The 20,426-nt window shown below is 38.8% G+C and overlaps 1 protein-coding gene across 3 annotated transcripts in view; it reads right to left on the reverse strand.

Moving 5' to 3' along the window:
* The window catches only part of CUL3 (cullin 3), a 108,912-nt gene that overhangs the window by 42,050 nt on the left and 46,436 nt on the right, over positions 1-20,426 (reverse strand). For all 3 annotated transcript variants that reach the window (XM_006049513.3, XM_006049511.3, XM_044937892.1), the window contains one exon: positions 6,709-6,822. In XM_006049513.3, coding sequence (XP_006049575.1) covers positions 6,709-6,822 — 114 coding nt within the window. The remainder of the gene's footprint in view (positions 1-6,708; positions 6,823-20,426) is intronic.

The following is a 20,426-nucleotide window of genomic DNA, read 5'->3' on the forward strand; positions in this document are numbered from 1 at the left end:
GAACTAACCATAAAAAGATACCAAGGTATTATACTATCAGTCACAAATGCAAAAACTAGAGCACATATGGGGAGCCTGTCTTGTACAGGCCCTTCTTGCAAAAGGAGTAAGTTAAAGAAAAAAAAAAAAAAAAAAAAATTAAAAAGTGTGAAGCTTAACAGCCCAAAAGCCACATCCTATTTTCCTCTAAGATATCATTTTGAAAGCAGAGAAAGTACCAAGAAGACTTTAAACAACCTATCTGTGCTCTTCTAGAATACAGCTGTTTTCAAACTTTTCTCAGTGCTCAATCTAGAATACAGTAAAGAAGAAATATTTTTTTGGATCTAAAAAGTACCAAAATCTACAAAAGAAAATGCACTCTCAAATTCTGTGATCTCCATGTTCTCATCCTATCTTCTGATATCCAAGGACATACAAATCCTTGGTAGCTTTAGCAAACAGCTTATATTATCTCTCAACTTGGTTCCTTGATATCTATCACCTCTGATAACTGTAATTTTCATAATAATGACCAATTTGACACACTCCTTACAGATGCCTAAATTTTCATCTCCCATCTTATCAGGAATCCCTTCACCCACATATTGAGATGGACAGACTTTCAGCTTCATCATTAGAAGACCTCAAATATCTCTGGCATTAAAGGTCCTCTTTTTCCTCCCACCTCTCCCTGTGTACATTTCAACAGCTCCTCACTTCAACTAGAACTTCATGTCTACTGATCTCTAACATGGAACACTTGTTTCCTGGGAACTTGTGATTCAATTGCCCGCTTCTTAAAACAGCACAGATTGACAATCAACAATTTTAACAATGCTACGATCTTAGAATTATTCCCCGTACCCAATAAGCCAAATTGAATTCGTAGGTTTTCCTTAGCTTTTGAATATTCTCAGATTGCTAAGTCCCTCCAAAGAAAGTATGAAGGCTACTGACTGCCGTCACTATACAAATTTTGTGCCAACTTACTTCAATTATCCCCTCACAATTACAGATGACCCACTTAGGTGGCTGACCCAGCACAAGGGATATTCCAAACCTCCCTGCGTGTTAATTTCCTATTGTTGCGGAACAAATGACCAGCTTCAGTACCTCGTTTACTCTGTAACAGTTCCAGAGTTGAGAAGACTGAAAACAGTTTCACTAGAAGAGATTATGATGTCAGCAGCACTGGTTCTTTCTGGAGGCTCTGAGGAGTTTCACTTCCCTGTCTCTTTCAATCTCTAGTGGTCACCTGTATTCCTGGGCTATAACCCCTCTTCCATCTTCAAAGCGCATCACTCCAATCTCTGTGTCTGCCATATTGCCTTCTCTTACTCTGACCCTCCTGCAACTCTCTTATAAAGACCCTGCAGCAGGATAACCTAAGACAACTATCATCTCATGATCCTCAACCTCACCACCTTTGCAAAGTTCCTTCTGCCGAATATGGTGACAACCTCTAGGTTCCAGAGATTAGTCGTGGGCGTATCTGGGAGTCCATTACTCAGCCTACCACATTCCTCAGCACCTCACATGATTCTGCGACCAGTAAAGACTGTCGCATGCTCTGCTTTATTAAGGAGATCATCCTCGGTTTCTCTCCTCTTCACAAAGTTCTTCCTACATTCTACTTCACCTCTTTATCCATCCTAATGACTTTCCTAATAGCTCAAAGAAGCAGTGATCCATTTTTAACCTGGGTCAACTCTCCCCCCATGACTTTGAATTTATAGCTTCTAGTCTTTAAGGATAACCTCAACAGAACTGTATCTTTATTATTTGTAAAAATGACTGGGAATATAGATAAATAAGTAAAAATATGAAAGTATCTTTGAAAATCATCACAAAGTTTTATGCAGAAAATTCTATTAACCTTCCACACAATAGGAAATGCTTTTCTATTTCTTTTGAAATGAATTCTAATTGCTCCAAAGTAACCTACAGAATGCCATCCATACATTTAATTTTTCATTGATATAATAGCTATGTTATTGTTTACAGGGAGAGAAATGCATGAAACAATATACCTGTGGATTATTTTGATAATTAAAGCTATTATATAACCTATAACAAATTTTCTTCATAAAATTAAAAAACTGAAAAGGAAACATACTAAGTAGCCCCAAATCAATCTTAGAAGTTTAACATGTTAACTTTTCTTAAAGAAAAGGATGAATTAAAAATAAAGCAGATTACAAACTCCAATGCTTTCAGGGACAAAACAGATAAATTAAGTCTCAAATGTTAGAAAAAGTATAGTGGCAGAATCACATGTTCCATTTTGAGATATGTGTACACTTTTCTTTCCAGAACGCTGAACCTGCCAACAAAGTGTTCAGGGACCAATTTCGACCAATAGCTGGCTCCATGTAACCTGTGATTCCATTTTCACTTTCAAGAGCCAGTGTTTCCCACGTTATCTATACACTGAGGCTGGTGCAGGGCATTTTAGATACAGACATCTCCCTGTCAGAGTAAAAGTCAGCTAGCTGAGGAGGAGGAAGGTGGGAAGACAGTGCAGCATCTTCTCTTCTCCCATGAGCCTAAGTTCTAATATTCCAACAGTCAGAGCCAGTATTCACAGGAAGAAGAAATCTGCCTAGGTATATGTCTTATCTAGCAGGTAAAGTGATCTGATAAGTCTGGAAAGAGGGTAAAGAGCTTCATAGAAAATAACGGGGATGTCAATATAAAAAAACTGGGGGGGGGGGGGGAGGAGAGGAGTTTTGGGAAAATTAGAAGAATTTATCTTGATTGAAGCTCTGGTTACACATGTGCATACATGGGTCAAAAATAACTTTGTACACTTTAGTTCTGCACATTTCAATGTTAACTGAAAGTAATTATACTTTAATTTTAAAAAAACTTATTTAGTTAAGCCCAGAATACTACACATAAAAAGGCAAAATGAAGAGAATGAAAGATGAAAGAATTATACCTGTGGAATATGAAAATACATTATCAACACTTTAACCTCTTTCTAAATCTAAAATTTTGCATTTTTTAATAAGCATTTTGAAAAAAATGCACCATCTATTAATAAACAACGTGTATAGTAATTCTAAGATGTAGTGAGTGCCCAGGTTGTGCAGGAGGCTGTGCTAGGTGTTGGAGACAGAGCAGTGATACAAACACTGTCCCGTCCCCACCCCTCCCAGTCCAGCCTAGTGAGGAACTGAGGCTTTAAGCACTTGTTAGTAATGATAAATACTACAAAGGGAGTAGCGCTAGGTACAATGAGAGCAGCTGGGGCCACGGGCAGTACAAAGCATGGAGCAAGGAAAGCTTACCAGAAATCTAAGCAAAGTCTTAAAAGATAAGAAGAAACACATGACAAAAGAGAGGAAACATTCTGGAAACACTTCCCGACAGAACACAGGTATGAAAATTCCAAGATGAGAGAGAAGGATAAGAGAGAATCATGTACTTTAAAGTAATAATTCTAGGAACAATGTGAAAAAGAAGAGTGGAGAGCATGGTTAATGTTCTATGACTAGCTACTGAGAAATCAAAGTGCTCTGGTCTTGAGTGGCAGATATGAAAATAGAGAAATTACACATTCTAGAAATATATGATGTAGGAAAAAAGGGAGAAGAAACTGACAAAATAACTCCCAGGTTCCTGTCATGACCAAATGGAATAACACTGATTATGAGCTCACTTGGAAATGCCGAGTTTGAACTATCTCTAGACAGTGAAGGGAGCCGCCAGCTAGATCAATGAATTTATGAGTCTGAATCTCAGAGCATGAGACTGGAGAGATAAGGTGGGAATCATTTACACAAAGGCACTACAGAGAGTCAAGGTAAGTAAATACCATGTACCAGGAGAGGGAAACCTAGGGTAAGCCCCAAGAATGGCTCTATTTTAAGGGGCAAGAAGAGAAAGAAGAGTGACTGAGAAGAAACAGTCAGAAAGGCAGAGGCATACCAAGGGAGTACTTGATGACAGAAATTAAGCACCCAACCATGCCAGAGTAATAGTACTCAAGCGCGCCAATGCTGCTGGGAAATCAAGGCAAGTGAGGATTAGCAGTGCGCTTTGTTTTCAGAGATGTGCAAACATGGTGATCCTAGTAGGAGCAAGACAGAACAGAAGAGCTGAGGTAGAAGCGTGACTGAAACATACTCAAAATGAATGGTGGTGGTTTAGTCGCTAAGTCGTATCTGACTCTTGCGACCCCATAGACTTGCCCACTAGGCTCCTCTGTGCATGGGATTTCCCAGGGAAGAATACTGGAGTGGTTTGCCATTTCTTCTTCCAGGGGATCTTCTCGATTCAGGGATCGAATCTGGGTCTCCTACCTTGCAGGCGTATTCAAACCGATGAGAAAAGAGAGAAGCAAGTGTCAACACTTCCTATGAGATATTTAGCTGTGAATAGCAATGGGAGATCCTGGGTGGCAGTGGAGGGGGTCCAACAGAAAACTTAGTGGGATATTATTCTGAGAAGGGGGAGAAAATAGAGGGAAACTTGCAGACTCAGAGGCAAGAGATGAATACAGCTTCTACCTGATGCTTTCTCTTTCTCTAAAAGGCAGATGAGATTGCTTATTAAGAGTAAGGGGACCAGCAGGATAGCAGGAGGCTTGAAGAGAAATAATTGTTTCAAAGTGGTAGAATGAGCTGACTAGAGACTTCTGGGCAGTGTGGAAGGTTGATAGAGGACGTTCATGAAAATGGACACACAGTATGAGGTTTCCCAAGTGGGGTTTCTACCAGCAGAAGCCCAAGGAAGGCAAGTGGCTGGGTTTATCCAGGGCTGTTACACTACTAGATGGATTTGATGAAAAGATGAAGGGAAATATTACTACTAATTTTTACTGAACACAATACTGCAGTCCAGGCCATATAAATGCTTCACCTGAAGGGCTCCTTTAAGCCTCATGGCTACTCTACCCATGAGTACAATATTATTTTCATTTTATAAATGAAGCTAAGGAATAATAATTAGTTCCTTGATTATCATAATTAGCTCCCTGACTACAGTCACATAACAGCTAGGATTCAAAGTGTGAGATTTCTTTTGTGCCCCCACCAACAAAAAATGCGGTGTGTGTGCTGAAATAAGATGGAAATTCTAAAAAATCACAGGGTATAAAGAGTAAGTATATATTATTTCAAAATACTCCTTTTATCAATAGAGCAATGGACTATAAAATCACAAGTGATTTTCTATCTCAGTGTCTGTGTTGTAACTCAAAGACTCAACAAATCTGGAACTTAAGACAGCAGTAAGCAAAGTCATTTCACATTTAAATCCTAAACATTATAATATGTTTTCACAGGCTACCTCATTTACCTCAAATTGTCTACATTGCGATAACTATTGTGAAAAGGAAAATGAGGCTCAGAAAGGCTAAATAATCTGCTAAACCTTTTCCCAAAACCCGGAAAAATGAAGTAGCCCCTCTTTGATGCTCTTGCCAATCAGTTCAGTTCAGTCACTCAGTCATGTCCCACTCTTTGTGACCCCATGGACTGCAGCACTCCAGGCCTCCCTGTCCATCACCAACCCCCAGAGCTTACTCAAACTCACGTCCATAGCATCAGTGATGCCATCCAACCACCTCATCCTCTGCCACTCCCTTCTCCTCCTGCATTCAATCTTTCCCAGCATCACAAATCCTGGGGTAATAGGACTGATTGAATTCACTCAGCAGAACAAAAAACTTTATAGTTCTTTGATCTCACTGGAAATTCTTTTCAAAGACTGCCTCATTCTACCAAGTAAAGAAACTAGGATCCACTCTCACCATTACAACTAATAATCAAAAACTAAAGAAACTGAAAATAAAAATTCCAAAGCAGAGAATAAAATCTTAGAAGAAAATCATTAAGTCCAATTCCCAAACATAAGTTCAATTCCCAAGCATAAACACTGAAGAAACAAGTTATTGGGCTTGGTGACTCTGCAGACACAATAATTAAGCTTGACGAATCTTTAATAATTGTATTAAAAAAAAAAAAACCTGACAGTTTTTAATCTCCTTGAAAGCTATTAAACAGTCTAGCTCAAGTCAATGTTTTCCTAATTGTTCTGATCAACAAGGTATTTTTTTTGAATGATAAAAACAAAAAAGTTATATGTGCAAAAGGGAATACATATCTGAAAAATATATATACATATGTGTGTGTGTGTGTGTGTGTCTGTGTGTATGTACATGTACACATATACACACACATCCCTAGAGGAGGAAATGGCAACTCACTCTAGTATTCTTGCCCGGGCAATTCCACGGACAGAGGAGCCTGGGAGGGCTACAGTCCATGGGGTCACAAAGGGTCGGACACGACTGAGCACACACACATAACACTGGGAGAGACAGATGGCAACTATTAAGAGTACAGTTATTACAAAAAAAGTTGCATTAATACGGTAACTGAAAACATAAGGACATTAGGGTTTAAAAATCCGCAAGAGAATATTTAGCTTTCATCTCTCATGTTGTCACTCAACTCCCCTTACTCAGAGATGGGCTTTTCAGTATTTCTCATATTCAAGCGTAAGTGCTAGATTATATCTTTTCCTTTCTAATCCTTAAGTATACGAACAACTAAGATTTTATTCATATAAGCTAAAGTTGGCCCTTATGACATAAATGGTATTAAAAAAAAGAAGAAAAGTTTCCCACACTGAGTTGCACAATCTAACTAAATGTGACAGAAATAAAGACACTGTGTTTTGAAATGCTTAACTTAAAAACAACAAAGCTCTACTTACCATATACATTAGTATGTCTCTAATCATCACCATAGCTGTCTGATGATCATTCCAAGCTTGATTTAGCGTTTGAAGAAAGTTGTTATTCAATGAATTTAGTACATCTTCTCGCACCTATTAACAGAAGGGTTCATTACAGTTTGTTTATACACCTAACGCACACTCACATGTATACATGCACATTATCTGTTCAACAAAATAATGAAGTGAAATCTTCGATTTTAAATCAAAGAAACATGTTACAGACCAGTGGAAATATTTTAAGCTATAATATAACCTATATACAGATAACTAACAAAACACGTTTTGTACAGTCCAGACCGGTCTCTTGACCTCCAGAATCATAAAGCAATCTCCTGGGCATTTCTCAACCCTCCAACGATGTAACTTGTCAGCATAAAATCCTAAAGACTTACAAAAGAACTACAAAGGTGCCACAGAACTGGTCCCAGGCTCTATCGCTCCAGTTAAACTTTCTACTACACTACCCCTCCCCCATCTTTGAAAAATGGTCAATAACACTGACTTTGGAGTCAAACTGCCTGGGCTTGAATCCCAGTTTCCTGATTAGGACTGCAACCTTGGGTAAATTATTTCATCTCCATGCTTCAGCTGCCTCATATCTAAAACAGTATCCATTTTATAGGACTGTTTTAAGGACTGAATTACCACTTGAAATACACATAAGACAGTGCCTAACACTCAGCACTCAACGAGCATAAAATATATTAACTTAATGTACTCCAGCTACCACAAAGCTGCATACTGCAAATGTGCTCTGCCATCTCCTCTGCTTAGTTCACACAGCTCACTCCCCTCCTTTTCTTCTACTCAAGTTTAACCTCCACAAAAAGGTCTTTCATGACTATCCTATTTTAATAACAATACCTCTACTTCTTCACCCTGCACTTTATTTTTCCTCATAGTATTTGTCACTAATTACCAGTATATTACACATATTTATCTCTTTACTACTGCTCCATTGCAGCACGGATTTTCTCTTCTCCGTGTGTACCTCTCTCACATCTAGAACAGTGCCTGGCATATAAAAGACCCTTTATTTCATCCCCACCCTCCAATACCATGATTCACCTCCAACAAGGTATGTTCTTTCACCATACCCGCCTTTGCATAAAGTTCCCTCCAGTCTGAAATACCCTTTAAAGGCAATTCTGATAAGAATTCAGGAATTTTTTTCCACAATCCACAAGTATATTCACACCTTCTCCAGTAACAGGTTACTGCCCATTACTTCTTCCTGTTATCAGTTCAATGGAAAAATTCTTTGACTAGGAAACAGAATCTAGACTCTGGTTTTGGCTTTGTCATGAAGTACTGCATCTGTTCCTATGACACTTTGGGACTATTAATGCCAGTTTTTCAAATCCAACCAATCTTCCACGGTCCACCTCAACTCTCAGTAACTCCAGCCTAAAGAGACATATTTTTTTTTTAATCTTTAAACATTCTTCACCATAGATAATCTACAGCAATGGTTTAACTTTTTCAGGCTGGAAGAATCTGAAGTCACAGTACTTTCTGACACTTAAAACCCAAATTATAAACACATGTAAATAAAATGTCATTGTGTATTAGAACTAGAATAAAGTGATTTTAAGTGCCAAAGATTAAAACACACACACACACACACACACACACGTTATTTTGAATATATGGGAGAGAAAGCTGAATCTGAGAAAACTGTAATTTATTTTTTCTTACATGTAGAGGAAAAATAGTGGGAGATTTTTACTGGTGTGACAATTAATCTATTCTACCAAACATACAATATGAAAACCACTAGTCTACACCACATAATTCAAAATTTCATTATATACTCTTGTTCACAAGACTCAGCTACTTGACTTTAAATATATCACTAAGAGATTACTCTAGAAATATGTTGACAATATTAAAAGTGATAAACACCCATGTCAGTTCACAGTACTATGTTAAACATTTTCATGCAAAGTGGTAAAACATCATATTTCAAGTAATTAAGTCTACCACACATCATATGCAAGTTCCCATATGCTAAACAAACAAAAAAACCCAGCAAGCTGAAAATGTACCTATTTACAAAATTCTTCATCAAGCTTCATATTCTTTCACTGACCCTCTAAACTCTGAGTAGCAATTAAATTAAAATCATGACAATACTAGAGAAACTGTATTAGCCATTCTAAACACCGGAAAATCTAGAAATTAATCATTTGAAAGGATTTAAGTGAGAATATTCCCTTTCTTATAAAATCAAGTTATATGTTAACTCTATTTATAAAGTCATTCTGATTTTGGAATGCAAAAACATGTTTGGTATATTTGCTGAATAAAGGAAAAATTTACCTATTAAATTTAAAAGTTATAAAATAAGGCATGTTTTCTAAAACCACTAATTTATACACTAAAAATATTATCAGCAAGTATAAGATACTGCCTTTCAACAAAATTAAAATGTAACCAACTAGCACAGTGTGTCATAAATAATAACACTGCTTTATTTGCATTATACTTCAAAAATTATCCTGACAAATCAGTAATAGTGAATTCTACTTAGCAGAAAGGAAGTTGCTATTAAGAGTTAATTTTGTTATACTTCTTTTTGAATGATCACACACAGAGATGACTAAAAGATGAAAGATAAATGCCCTTAAATATACTTGCTGCAATCATCTCTTATTCAGATCACTCTATGAGCAAGAAATTGTTCCTCTAAAACTGTTTCAGAAAAGGATCTTTGTACTGATACATGAAAAGTGAAAGATTATTTGTCCAAACATACAATAAAATGGTAGGAAGGAGATGAAAATTTAATGTTTATGAAGATCAAAACAGGCTTTTCCAAGACTAAGCTGGCATATAAAGCAAAATACACATAAAGTGACAAACGATTTAACCTTTATCTTACAAATTATTAACATAACAATACAGAAAGTTTGAAACAGAAAGTGGGGGATATGTAACATTATTAATCTCACACCCTACCAAAACCATAATTAGTTTTTGCACTTGCAAAGGCAAAGGGGAAGAAGAACCCTGAGATAAAGGTGGTACCAGAACCAAAGGGTCCTGCCAATCATATTGTGACACGATCCGTTACTTAAAAAATCTATATGAACATTATGCAGATGAAAAGCTGGAATGTGAAGAATGAGATGGAGAACAAGTTTAATAAGATCATGGAAGCTGAGAGCAGGATGATGTACCAGCTGTGACAAGAGCCTAAAGTAGTAGCTGAAAACTGATGACTATGCAAAGCATCTAGCCTTGCAAAGGAGAAAGCAAGACACAGTGATTTAAAACAATAGATCATAAACCTGGCAAAGAGACAGAATCCTATAGAGACTAAGAGATTTCAATCAAGAAAATGAAAAGATAAGACAGACTGGAAGAAAATATTTACAAAAGACACGTACACCTGATTCAATTCAATTCAGTCACTCAGTCAAGTCCTACTCTTTGCAACCCCATGAACCGCAGCACATCAGGCCTCCCTGTCCATCACCAACTCCTGGAGTACAGCCAAACCCATGTCCATTGAGTCGGTGATGCCATCCAACCATCTCATCCTGTGTCATCCCCTTCTCCTCCTGCCTTCAATCTTTCCCAGCATCAGGGTCTTTTCAAATGACTCAGCTCTTCGCATGAGGTGGCCAAAGTATTGGAGTTTCAGCTTTAGCATCATTCCTTCCAAAGAACACCCAGGACTGATCTCCTTGAGAATGGACTGGTTGGATCTCTTTGCAGTCCAAGGGACTCTCAAGAGTGTTCTCCAACACCACAGTTCAAAAGCATCAATTCTTCGGCGCTCAGCTTTCTTTATAGTCCAACTCTCACAGCCATACACGACCACTGGAAAATACCATAGTCTTGACTAGACAGACCTTTGTTGGCAAAGTAATGTCTCTGCTTTTTAATATGCTATCTAGGTTGGTCAATAGATGGGGAAACAGTGGAAACAGTGTCAGACTTTATTTTTGGGGGCTCCAAAATCACTGCAGATGGTGATTGCAGCCATGAAATTAAAAGACGCTTACTCCTTGGAAGGAAAGTTATGACCAACCTAGATAGCATATTCAAAAGCAGAGACATTACTTTGCCAACAAAGGTCCGCCTAGTCAAGGCTATGGTTTTTCCTGTGGTCATGTATGGATGTGAGAGTTGGACTGTGAAGAAGGCTGAGTGCCGAAGAATTGATGCTTTTGAACTGTGGTGTTGGAGAAGACTCCTGAGAGTCCCTTGGACTGCAAGGAGATACAACCAGTTCCATTCTGAAGGAGGTCAGCTCTGGGATTTCTTTGGAAGGAATGATGCTAAAGCTGAAACTTCAGTACTTTGGCCACCTCATGTGAAGAGTTGACTCACTGGAAAAGACTCTGATGCTGGGAGGGACTGGGGGCAGGAGGAGAAGGGGACGTCAGGGGATGAGATGGTTGGACGGCATCACTGACTTGATGGACATGAGTCTGAGTGAACTCCGGGAGTTGCTGATAGACAGGGAGGCCTGGTGTGCTGTGATTCATGGGGTCGCTAAGAGTCGGACACGACTGAGCGACTGAACTGAATTGAACTGAACTGAGGTTGGTCGTAACTTTCCTTCCAAGGAGTAAGCATCTTTTAATTTCAATACACTTGATAAAGGACTGTTAATCAAAATACACAAAGAATTTCTAAAACTCAGTAATAAGAAAATAAACAATCCAACTTTTAAAACTGGCTAGACCTGGATACCTCACCAAAAAGATATTCAGATAGCAAATATGCATATAAAAAGATGTTCAACGTCTGAATTAAAATAATGGGATGCCACCACACATCTATTAGAATGGCCAAAATCCAAAACAAGGACAACGACAAATTTGGTGAGGATGCAGAGCAATAGGAACGAACACTCAATCACTGCTGGGAGGGATACAAAATGATACAGCCACTTGGGAAGACAGGGCAGTTTCTTACAAAACTAGACATACTCTTACTATGTGATCCAGAAAATTATGCTTTCCAGAATAAACACCAAAGGAGTTGACAACGTATGTCGACATAATGTTTATACGAGCTTTACTTTAACTGGCAAAACCTGGAAGCAAAGAAGATGCCCTTCAGTAGGTGAATAAATAAACTGCAGTACATCCAGACAATGAAGTATCACTCAGCACTAGAAAGAAATGAGCTATCAAGCCCATGAAAAAAAAAAAGATGCAGACGAACCTTAAGTACATACTACAACATGAAAGAAGTCAATCTGAAAAGGCTACGTACAATATGATTCCAACCACATGACATTCTGGAAAAGGCATAACTAAAGAGACTGTAAAAAAGATCAATGGTTGCCAGGGCTTAGGGTGAAAGGAAAAATGAAAATGCAGAGTACAGAGGATTTTTAGGGCAGTGAAAATATTCTGTATGCTATTGTAATGGTATTTCATTACACAGTTGCCAAAACGCATAAACACCACCAAGAATAAACATCATGTAGATGATGGACTGTAGGTGATAATGATAAGTCAGTGTAAGTTCAATACTGTTCGCACCACTCTGGCAGGGATGCTTGTGGTGAGGGAGACTGTACGTGTGTCAGTGGACATATAGGAAATCTCTATTACCTTTTGCTCAATTTTGCTGTGAATCAAAAACTGCTATAAAAAATAGTCTATCTTAAAAAGCTTCTCTGGTAGCTCAGATGGTAAAGAATCCACCTGCAATGCAGGAGACCTGAGTCAGGAATATCCCCTTAAGAAGGAAATAGCAACCCACTCCAGCATTCTTGTCTGGAGAACTCCATGCACAGAAGAGCCTGGCTGGCCACAGGCTGGCCACAGTTTCACGGGGCCGCAGAGTTGAATACAACTGAGCGACTAACACACACACACACAAAGTCGGGGGCCCACACAGGATCTAAGAGAAAGAGAATCGGGGTATTCTTGTTTTGAAAGAGCTACCCAGGTGATTCTGATATAACAGCCAGGATTAAGGGACCACTGACTTAAAGAGCCATACCAGCCATTTTTGTTCCTTCCCTTTGCAAAAGTTCCTCAATATGAATGTTTTTATATAGTTATAATACCTATATGTGGTTGTAAGTCCTGATTTTCTTAAGCCATTGTTAAAATTCAACATTAACCTTTACTTTAGGAGACAAGTTTCTTGCTGTATCATTTCATTTCCAAAGCACCACAATAATTCAAAGAAAAAGGGTATAGCAGAATGAAATGTAAGGAAAAAAATATTATCTGAGATTTAAACAGTTTTCAACCTAACACCAAAATCATGAGCTATAAAAGACAAAAATGATAAAATGGGCTCCATCAAAATTGAAATCTTTTGTTCTGCAAGTACTGTTAAAACAATAAAAAGACAAACTATTGACAGGGATAAAGTATTAAATGACTTGTACCAAAAATAAAAACAAAAAACCCCAAAACTCTTACAAATCAATAACGAAAGCAAACAGAATTTTTAAATGGGGAAAAGACTTGAACAGACACTCAACCAAATAAGATATAAAAAGGCAATCTGGCACATGAAAAGATGTTCACCAACATTAGGTAGGAAGGTAAGGCAAATTAAAAGCATGATGAGATACCACTACACACATCCATTACAACGGCTACAATATTGACATTACCAAGTGCTGGCAAAGATGCTGAACAGCTAACTTTCATACATCGCTAGTGGGAATACAAAATGGCACAATCCCACAAGCAGTCTAGCAGTATCTTATGAAGTTAAATATACACTTACCACATGACCCAGCAATCCCACTCCTAGGAATTTATCCTAGAGAAAGGAAAACGCGTATCCACACAAAAACTTGCACAAAAATGTTCACAGCAACTCTATTCACAACCAGAAGAAACTATACAACCCAAATGTCTTGCAATAAATAAATAAGTAAAAGGATAAGCAAACTGATACACTGATAACAAGAGAATATCACCCAGCAATAACAAGGAACAAACTATTGATACACACAACAGACTGGCTCAATTGCAAAATAATTATGTGAATGAAAGAAGTCTCAAAGGCTACAAACTGTATGATTCCATTTATACAACATTGTTGACAAAACGAAACTACACAGACAGATCAGTGGTTGCCAAGTATTAACGGTGGAAGAAGGACATGACAACAAAGGAAAAACAGAAATTTTCTGGGGCTGAAGGATATTCCATACTGACTGTGATAGCAATTACATAAACCTATACATGGGAAATAGATGGGGCAACAGTGGAAACAGTGTCAGACTTTATTTTCATGGGCTCCAAAATCACAACAGATGGTGACTTCAGCCATGAAATTAAAAGACGCTTACTCCTTGGAAGGAAAGTTATGACCAACCTAGACAGCATATTCAAAAGCAGAGACATTACTTTGCCAACAAAGGTCCATCTAGTCAAGGCTTTGGTTTTTCCTGTGGTCATGTATGGATGTGCGAGTTGGACTGTGAAGAAGGCTGAGCGCTGAAGAATTGATGCTTTTGAACTGTGGTGTCGGAGAAGACTCTTGAGAGTCCCTTGGACTGCAAGGAGATCCAACCAGTCCATTCTGAAGGAGATCAGCCCTGGGATTTCTTTGGAAGGAATGATGCTAAAGCTGAAACTCCAGTACTTTGGCCAACTCATGTGAAGAGCTGACTCATTGGAAAAGACTCTGATGCTGGGAGGGATTGGGGGCAAGAGGAGAAGGGGACAACAGAGGATGAGATGGCTGGATGGCATCACTGACTCGATGGACATCAGTCTGGGTGAACTCCGGGAGTTGGTGATGGACAGGGAGGCCTGGCATGCTGCAATTCATGGGGTCGCAAAGAGTCGGACACGACTGAGGTACTGATCTGATCTGATCTGATACATGGATTAAAATTCACAGAATCGTACATGAAAATTAAAAGGCTAATTTTATTGTATATTGATTTTTTTTAATTGCAACATTTATGTTCTCAAATTGGGTCTTGTTTCCTTATTGTATAAGCTATGATGCCACAATTATTATTCATAAAAGCAACCTGAATGCCAAACAATGAAGAATCATTATTTTGAGTACACCAACCTTTACAGAGGCCTCTGCAATAATTCTAATGGACATACTACATCCTCCATTTCTGTGAACACAGCTTTCCCTGTCCTTTTTATTACACCCTCAGCAAAGATTAAAGTGGATTAGTAAATCAAAACAAAACCTTTATTTTTCAATGCCATAACAACATAAGTTCACTGTGTTCATGACATCCAAGTTGTAAGAAATACATTCTCAAATCAATCAAATTACTGGCGAAGGGAAGAAGGTGGAAAGGGTAATGACAGGAGAGGGCAGCAGGTAGGAGCATGAGTGGGAGCTCAAAGGACTGACAAGGAGGCTGCCCTTGGGCCAGCAGCTCATGGCTAGAGAGTTGAAGGATTATTAATAATCTATACATTAACTCCCCACCCTCTAACACACACACACATTTATTCTTAATCATTAATTAAAACTTTTTCACGCTCTAAAGTTTAAATGCCTGGGGCAAATCCCAGCAAGCCAATCCTAATATCTAGGTAACACCAAGAAATTTTATCAACTAAAAGTAATAATTAAGATTTTAATTCTCAACTTTACTGAAACCAGAACTAAGCCATATAATTAATGATGATATGGAATACTGAGAAGGACTTTCTTCTTTAAAAAATCTTCAAACTCAGGACAAAACTTAATTCCAATATAGATAAACCTCTGAAAAATACAGACATTTGTATTTGGCATTATTTTCCACTGAAACATACACCATGTATTAAAACATCAAAAGGTACATGACTAACATGGTTCATGTGCTTTAAAAAAAAAAAAAAAAAAAAGAGAAAACATTTAAGGATACCACAGAGAGACTACCATGTGACTTCTTAGAAATCTGTAGCATTTCAGTGTTCACTCAGGAGCTAAAGAATCAGATTTGTATTTGCAGACAGTTACCCAGGGCAGTTACAAGGACTTTGATCAAGTTACTTAACCTATACATTCTGTAGTTCCTCTTCCTGTAATATGACAGGTTGATCAGTTCAATGGCACTCATGCAATGCCTTAGAACCATTCCAGGGTGGGCTGTTTCCCCTAATAAATATCATTTATACCAGTGACTATGCCGAAGCCTTTGACTGTGTGGATCACAATAAACTGTGGAAAATTCTGAAAGAGATGGGAATACCAGACCACCTGACCTGCCTCTTGAGAAACCTATATGCAGGTCAGGAAGCAACAGTTAGAACTGGACATGGAACAACAGACTGGTTCCAAATAGGAAAAGGAGTACGTCAAGGCTGTATACTATAACCCTGCTTATTTAACTTGTATGCAGAGTACATCATGAGGAAACACTGGGCTGGAAGAAGCACAAGCTGGAATCAAGATTGCCGGGAGAAACATCCATCACCTCAGATATGCAGATGACACCACCCTTATGGCAGAAAGTGAAAAGGCAGAAACTAAAAGGCCTCTTGATGAAAGTGAAAGAAGAGAGTGAAAAAGTTGGCTTAAAGCTCAACATTCAGAAAATGAAGATCATGGCATCTGGTCCCATCACTTCATGGCAAATAGATGGGGAAACAGTGGAAACAAGTGTCAGACTTTATTTTTGGGGGCTCCAAAATCACTGCAGATGGTGACTGCAGCCATGAAACTAAAAGACGCTTACTCCTTGGAAGGAAAGTTATGACCAATCTAGATAGCATATTCAAAAGCAGAGACATTACTTTGCCAACAAAGGTCCGTCTAGTCAAGGCTATGGTTTTTCCAGTGGTCATGTATGGATGTGAGAGTTGGACTGTGAAGAAAGCTGAGCGCCGAAGAATTGATGCTTTTGAACTGTGGTGATGGAGGAGACTCTTGAGAGTCCCTTGGACTGCATCCTAAAGGAGATCAGCCCTGGGTGTTCTTTGGAAGGAATGATGCTAAAGCTAAAACTCCAGTACTTTGGCCACCTCATGCGAAGAGCTGACTCATTAGAAAAGACTCTGATGCTGGGAGGGATTAGGGGCAGGAGGAGAAGGGGATGACAGAGGATGATGAGATGGCTGGATGGTATCACTAACTCAATGGACGTGAGTCTGAGTGAACTCTGGGAGTTGGTGATGGACAGGGAGGCCTGGCGTGCTGCGATTCATGGGGTCGCAAAGAGTCGGACATGACTGAGAGACTGAACTGAACTGAAATGAACTGATACCAGTTTTGTGTGATTTTAAAAGTAGGGTTTTCCACTGTTTTAAAAATATAGGCATATCTTGAAGATACCATGGTTCTGATTCCAAACCACTGCAATAAACCAAGCATTGCCAACAAAGCAAGTCACACAGACTTTTTTTGTTAAAGCAAGTCTCACAAATTTTTTGGTTTCCTAGTGCATATAAAACTTATGTTTACATTATACAGTAGGCTATTAAGTGGGCAATAGCATTATGTCTAAATAAACAATGCATATCTTAATTTAAAAATACTTTGTTGCAAATAAATGCTAACCATTATCTGAGTCTTCAAGGTGTTATAATCTTGTTGCTGGTGAAGATCTTGCCAAGGTGTTGATGGCTGCTGACTGATCAGGGGTGGCTGGTGAATGCTGGGATGGCTGTGGCAATTTCTTCAAATAAGATGACAATGAAATGTGTCATGTGAATAAACTCTTCCTGTCAAGAATGATTTCTCTGTAGCATGCAACGCTGTTTCACAGCATTTTACCAAGAGTAAGAAGTGGAGTCAGTCCTTTCAAACCTGCTTCATTAACTAAGTTTATGTAACAAATCCTTTGTTGTCATGTCAAAAGCCTTCACAGTATCTGTACCAGAAGTACATTTCATCTTAAGAAACCATTTTCTTTGTCCACCCATAGGCGTCCCTGGTAGCTCAGCCAGTAAAGAATCTGCCTGTGATACTGGCGATGCAGGAGACGTGGGTTCAATCCCTGGGTCGGGAAGATTCCCCTGGAGAAGGAATGACAACCCACTCCAGTATTCTTGCCTGGAGAACGCCATGGACAAAGAAGCTTAGCAAGTTACAGTCCTTGGGGTCACAAAGAATCGCACACAACTGAACAACTAACACACTTTAAGGTTCCAATTCTAATTCTAGTTTTTCTGCTACTTGTACCACATCTGAAGTTACTTGTGAGCCCTTCAAAGTAATCCAAGGAATTAACTTCTTCCAAACTTGTGTCAATATTGGTATTTTGACCTCTTCCCACCTATCAGGAATGTTCATCAGAAACATGCTGAAGAGGGTTGCCATAAACCTTCAATTTGTAAAAAATGCTGTCATCTGCTAAGTGCAGTAAAAAGCAAAAGCACAATAAAACAAGGTGTGCCTAAGACTGACAGAGCCACTGGATACGCGCTAAGTACCTTTTTCTTGGCTCTAAATTCCAAAACACACTGCTTGTTTCACCTGATGAAACCAAGTATTTACAAAAATATGAAACATTTACCATGATCAAAAATAGCATTTAAGTTCTCACAACATTTGAATTTTTCAGAGCCCTGCGTATATAATCTGGGAACTTATCATTTTACAAATTTTACCAGTTATATAAATCCTGTTTTTCCTAAAAATGGGACTACCCTGGTGGCTCAGTAGGTGAAGAATTCGCCTGCAACGCAGGAGTCACAGGATACGCAGGTTCGATCCCTGGGTCGGGAACATTCCCTGGAGAAGGAAATGGAAACCCACTCCAGTATTCTTGCCTGGAGAATTCTACGGACAGAGGAGCCTGGTGGGCTACAGTCCAAAGGGTCACAGTCAGACACAACTAAGCAAGCAGGAAATGATTTCCTAAAAATGTCATTAAAAAATAATTCCTGAAGATCTCAAAATATGAAGTGATGTGATATAAACCTATCAATAAACATGGCTTAATATATAAGTGAATCTCAACAGAAGCCAAGCCATGAAGTGTAGAAGATATCTCTCCTAATCTGACACATCCTTTGAAAAAATGCTCCACAGCTTTTCCCCTTATGCAAAGATTCTTGATCTAAAAGATTACATGGTAAATAAAGGCAGCACAGGAATACAGACGCTAAAAAGCCCATCTGCCTGATTCAAATCATAGAGCCCACATTAGGGAGATGTGCGACCCTGAGAGACTTCATTTGTGTGAAAGTGATAGTGTGTGTTAGTCACTCAGTCATGCTCGACTCTTTGCGACCCCATGGACTGTAGCCAGCCAGGCTCCTCTGTCCATGGGATTCTCCAGGCCAGACTACTCGAATGGGTACCTGTTCTCTTCTGCAAGAGATCCTTCCAACCCAAGAATCAAACCCAGGTCTCCGGCACTGCAGGCGGCTTCTTTACTGAGCCACCAGGGAAGCCCAAGAACACTGCAGTGTATAGCCCATCCCTTCTCCAGTGGATCTTCCCGACCCAGGAATCAAACTGAGGTTTCCTGCATTGCAGGTTGATCCTTTACCAACTGAACTACCAGCGAAGCCTTCATTTGTGTATCAGTTTTTATAAAATAGCACTTATTTCAAGCAGTTATTGTGTGGATAAAATGAGTCAACATGCACAAAATACTTAGAACAGTGCCTAGCCCACATTAAATGCTACATAAGCATTTGCTTCCATTAAAATATTACTTGGTTACATTATTTATAAAATTATTGGAATCTTACTACTCAAGAGTGTCATCTGCACAGGGTAGAATCATGGTCAATATCCTCATCACCACGTTCATCATCTGTAAGCTTGACCCCCTGAATCAAAATCTGCATTTTAACAACATGCTCAGAAAATTTTCTGAAACACACACATACATATATATTCACATATTTTATACACTATTGATTCTCAACTCTCCATTTCCACTTGATTACTGCTTTCTTTCCCTTCTTTTAAAGAACAAAATCTCTCCATAACTAGAAGGAATTACTTTACTTCATATTTTGAGGAGTTCATAATGCAGCCAACCTCCATTAAATCTGATGAATAGATATAGCTAATTCAAAATACATATAACAAGCTTAAGACTTGTATTTCGAAGCAAACTTCTACTAATGGTTGCTTTGTTTAGTCGACCAATCGTGTCCAACTCTTTGCAACCCCATAGTCTGCAGTATGCCAGGCCTCCCTATCCCTCACCATCTCCCAGAGTTTGCCCAAGTTCATGTCCATTGCATCGGTGATGCCTTCCAGCCATCTCATCCTCTGATGCCCTCTTCTCCTTCTGCCCTCAATCTTTTCTAGCATCAGGGACTTCTCCAGTGAGCCAGCTGCTTGCATCAGATGACCAAAATAGTGGAGCTGCAGTTTTAGTGTCAGTTCTTTCAACAAGTATTCAGGGTTGATTTTCCTTAAGACTGACTGGTTTGATCTTGCTGTCCAAGGCACTTTTCAGGAGTCTTCTCCAGCACCACAGTTCAAAGGCATCAATTCTTTGGCGTTCTGTCCTCTTTACAGTGCAGCTCTCACAACCACATGTGACCACTGGGAAGACCATAGCCTTGACTATATAGACCTCTGGCAGCAGAGTAATGTCTGTACTTTTCAATACACTGTCTAGTAGGTTTGTCCTACTGAAGATTAGGAGAATTAATTTTAACTTTTGTAGATACTTTAAGAATTCACTAATGACAAGAGATTCCTAAATGGAATAAAATCCACTGCCCTTTTGATATTTTCTAGATTCACAGTACCGTTCTCATTATCTTCACTTATTTTTAGAATAAAATTTGGCCACCTTTATCAGAGGATTTAAACCAGTA

The sequence above is a fragment of the Bubalus bubalis genome, chromosome 2, assembly GCF_019923935.1.
Source record: "Bubalus bubalis isolate 160015118507 breed Murrah chromosome 2, NDDB_SH_1, whole genome shotgun sequence".
In the NCBI taxonomy this organism is placed as follows: domain Eukaryota; kingdom Metazoa; phylum Chordata; class Mammalia; order Artiodactyla; family Bovidae; genus Bubalus; species Bubalus bubalis.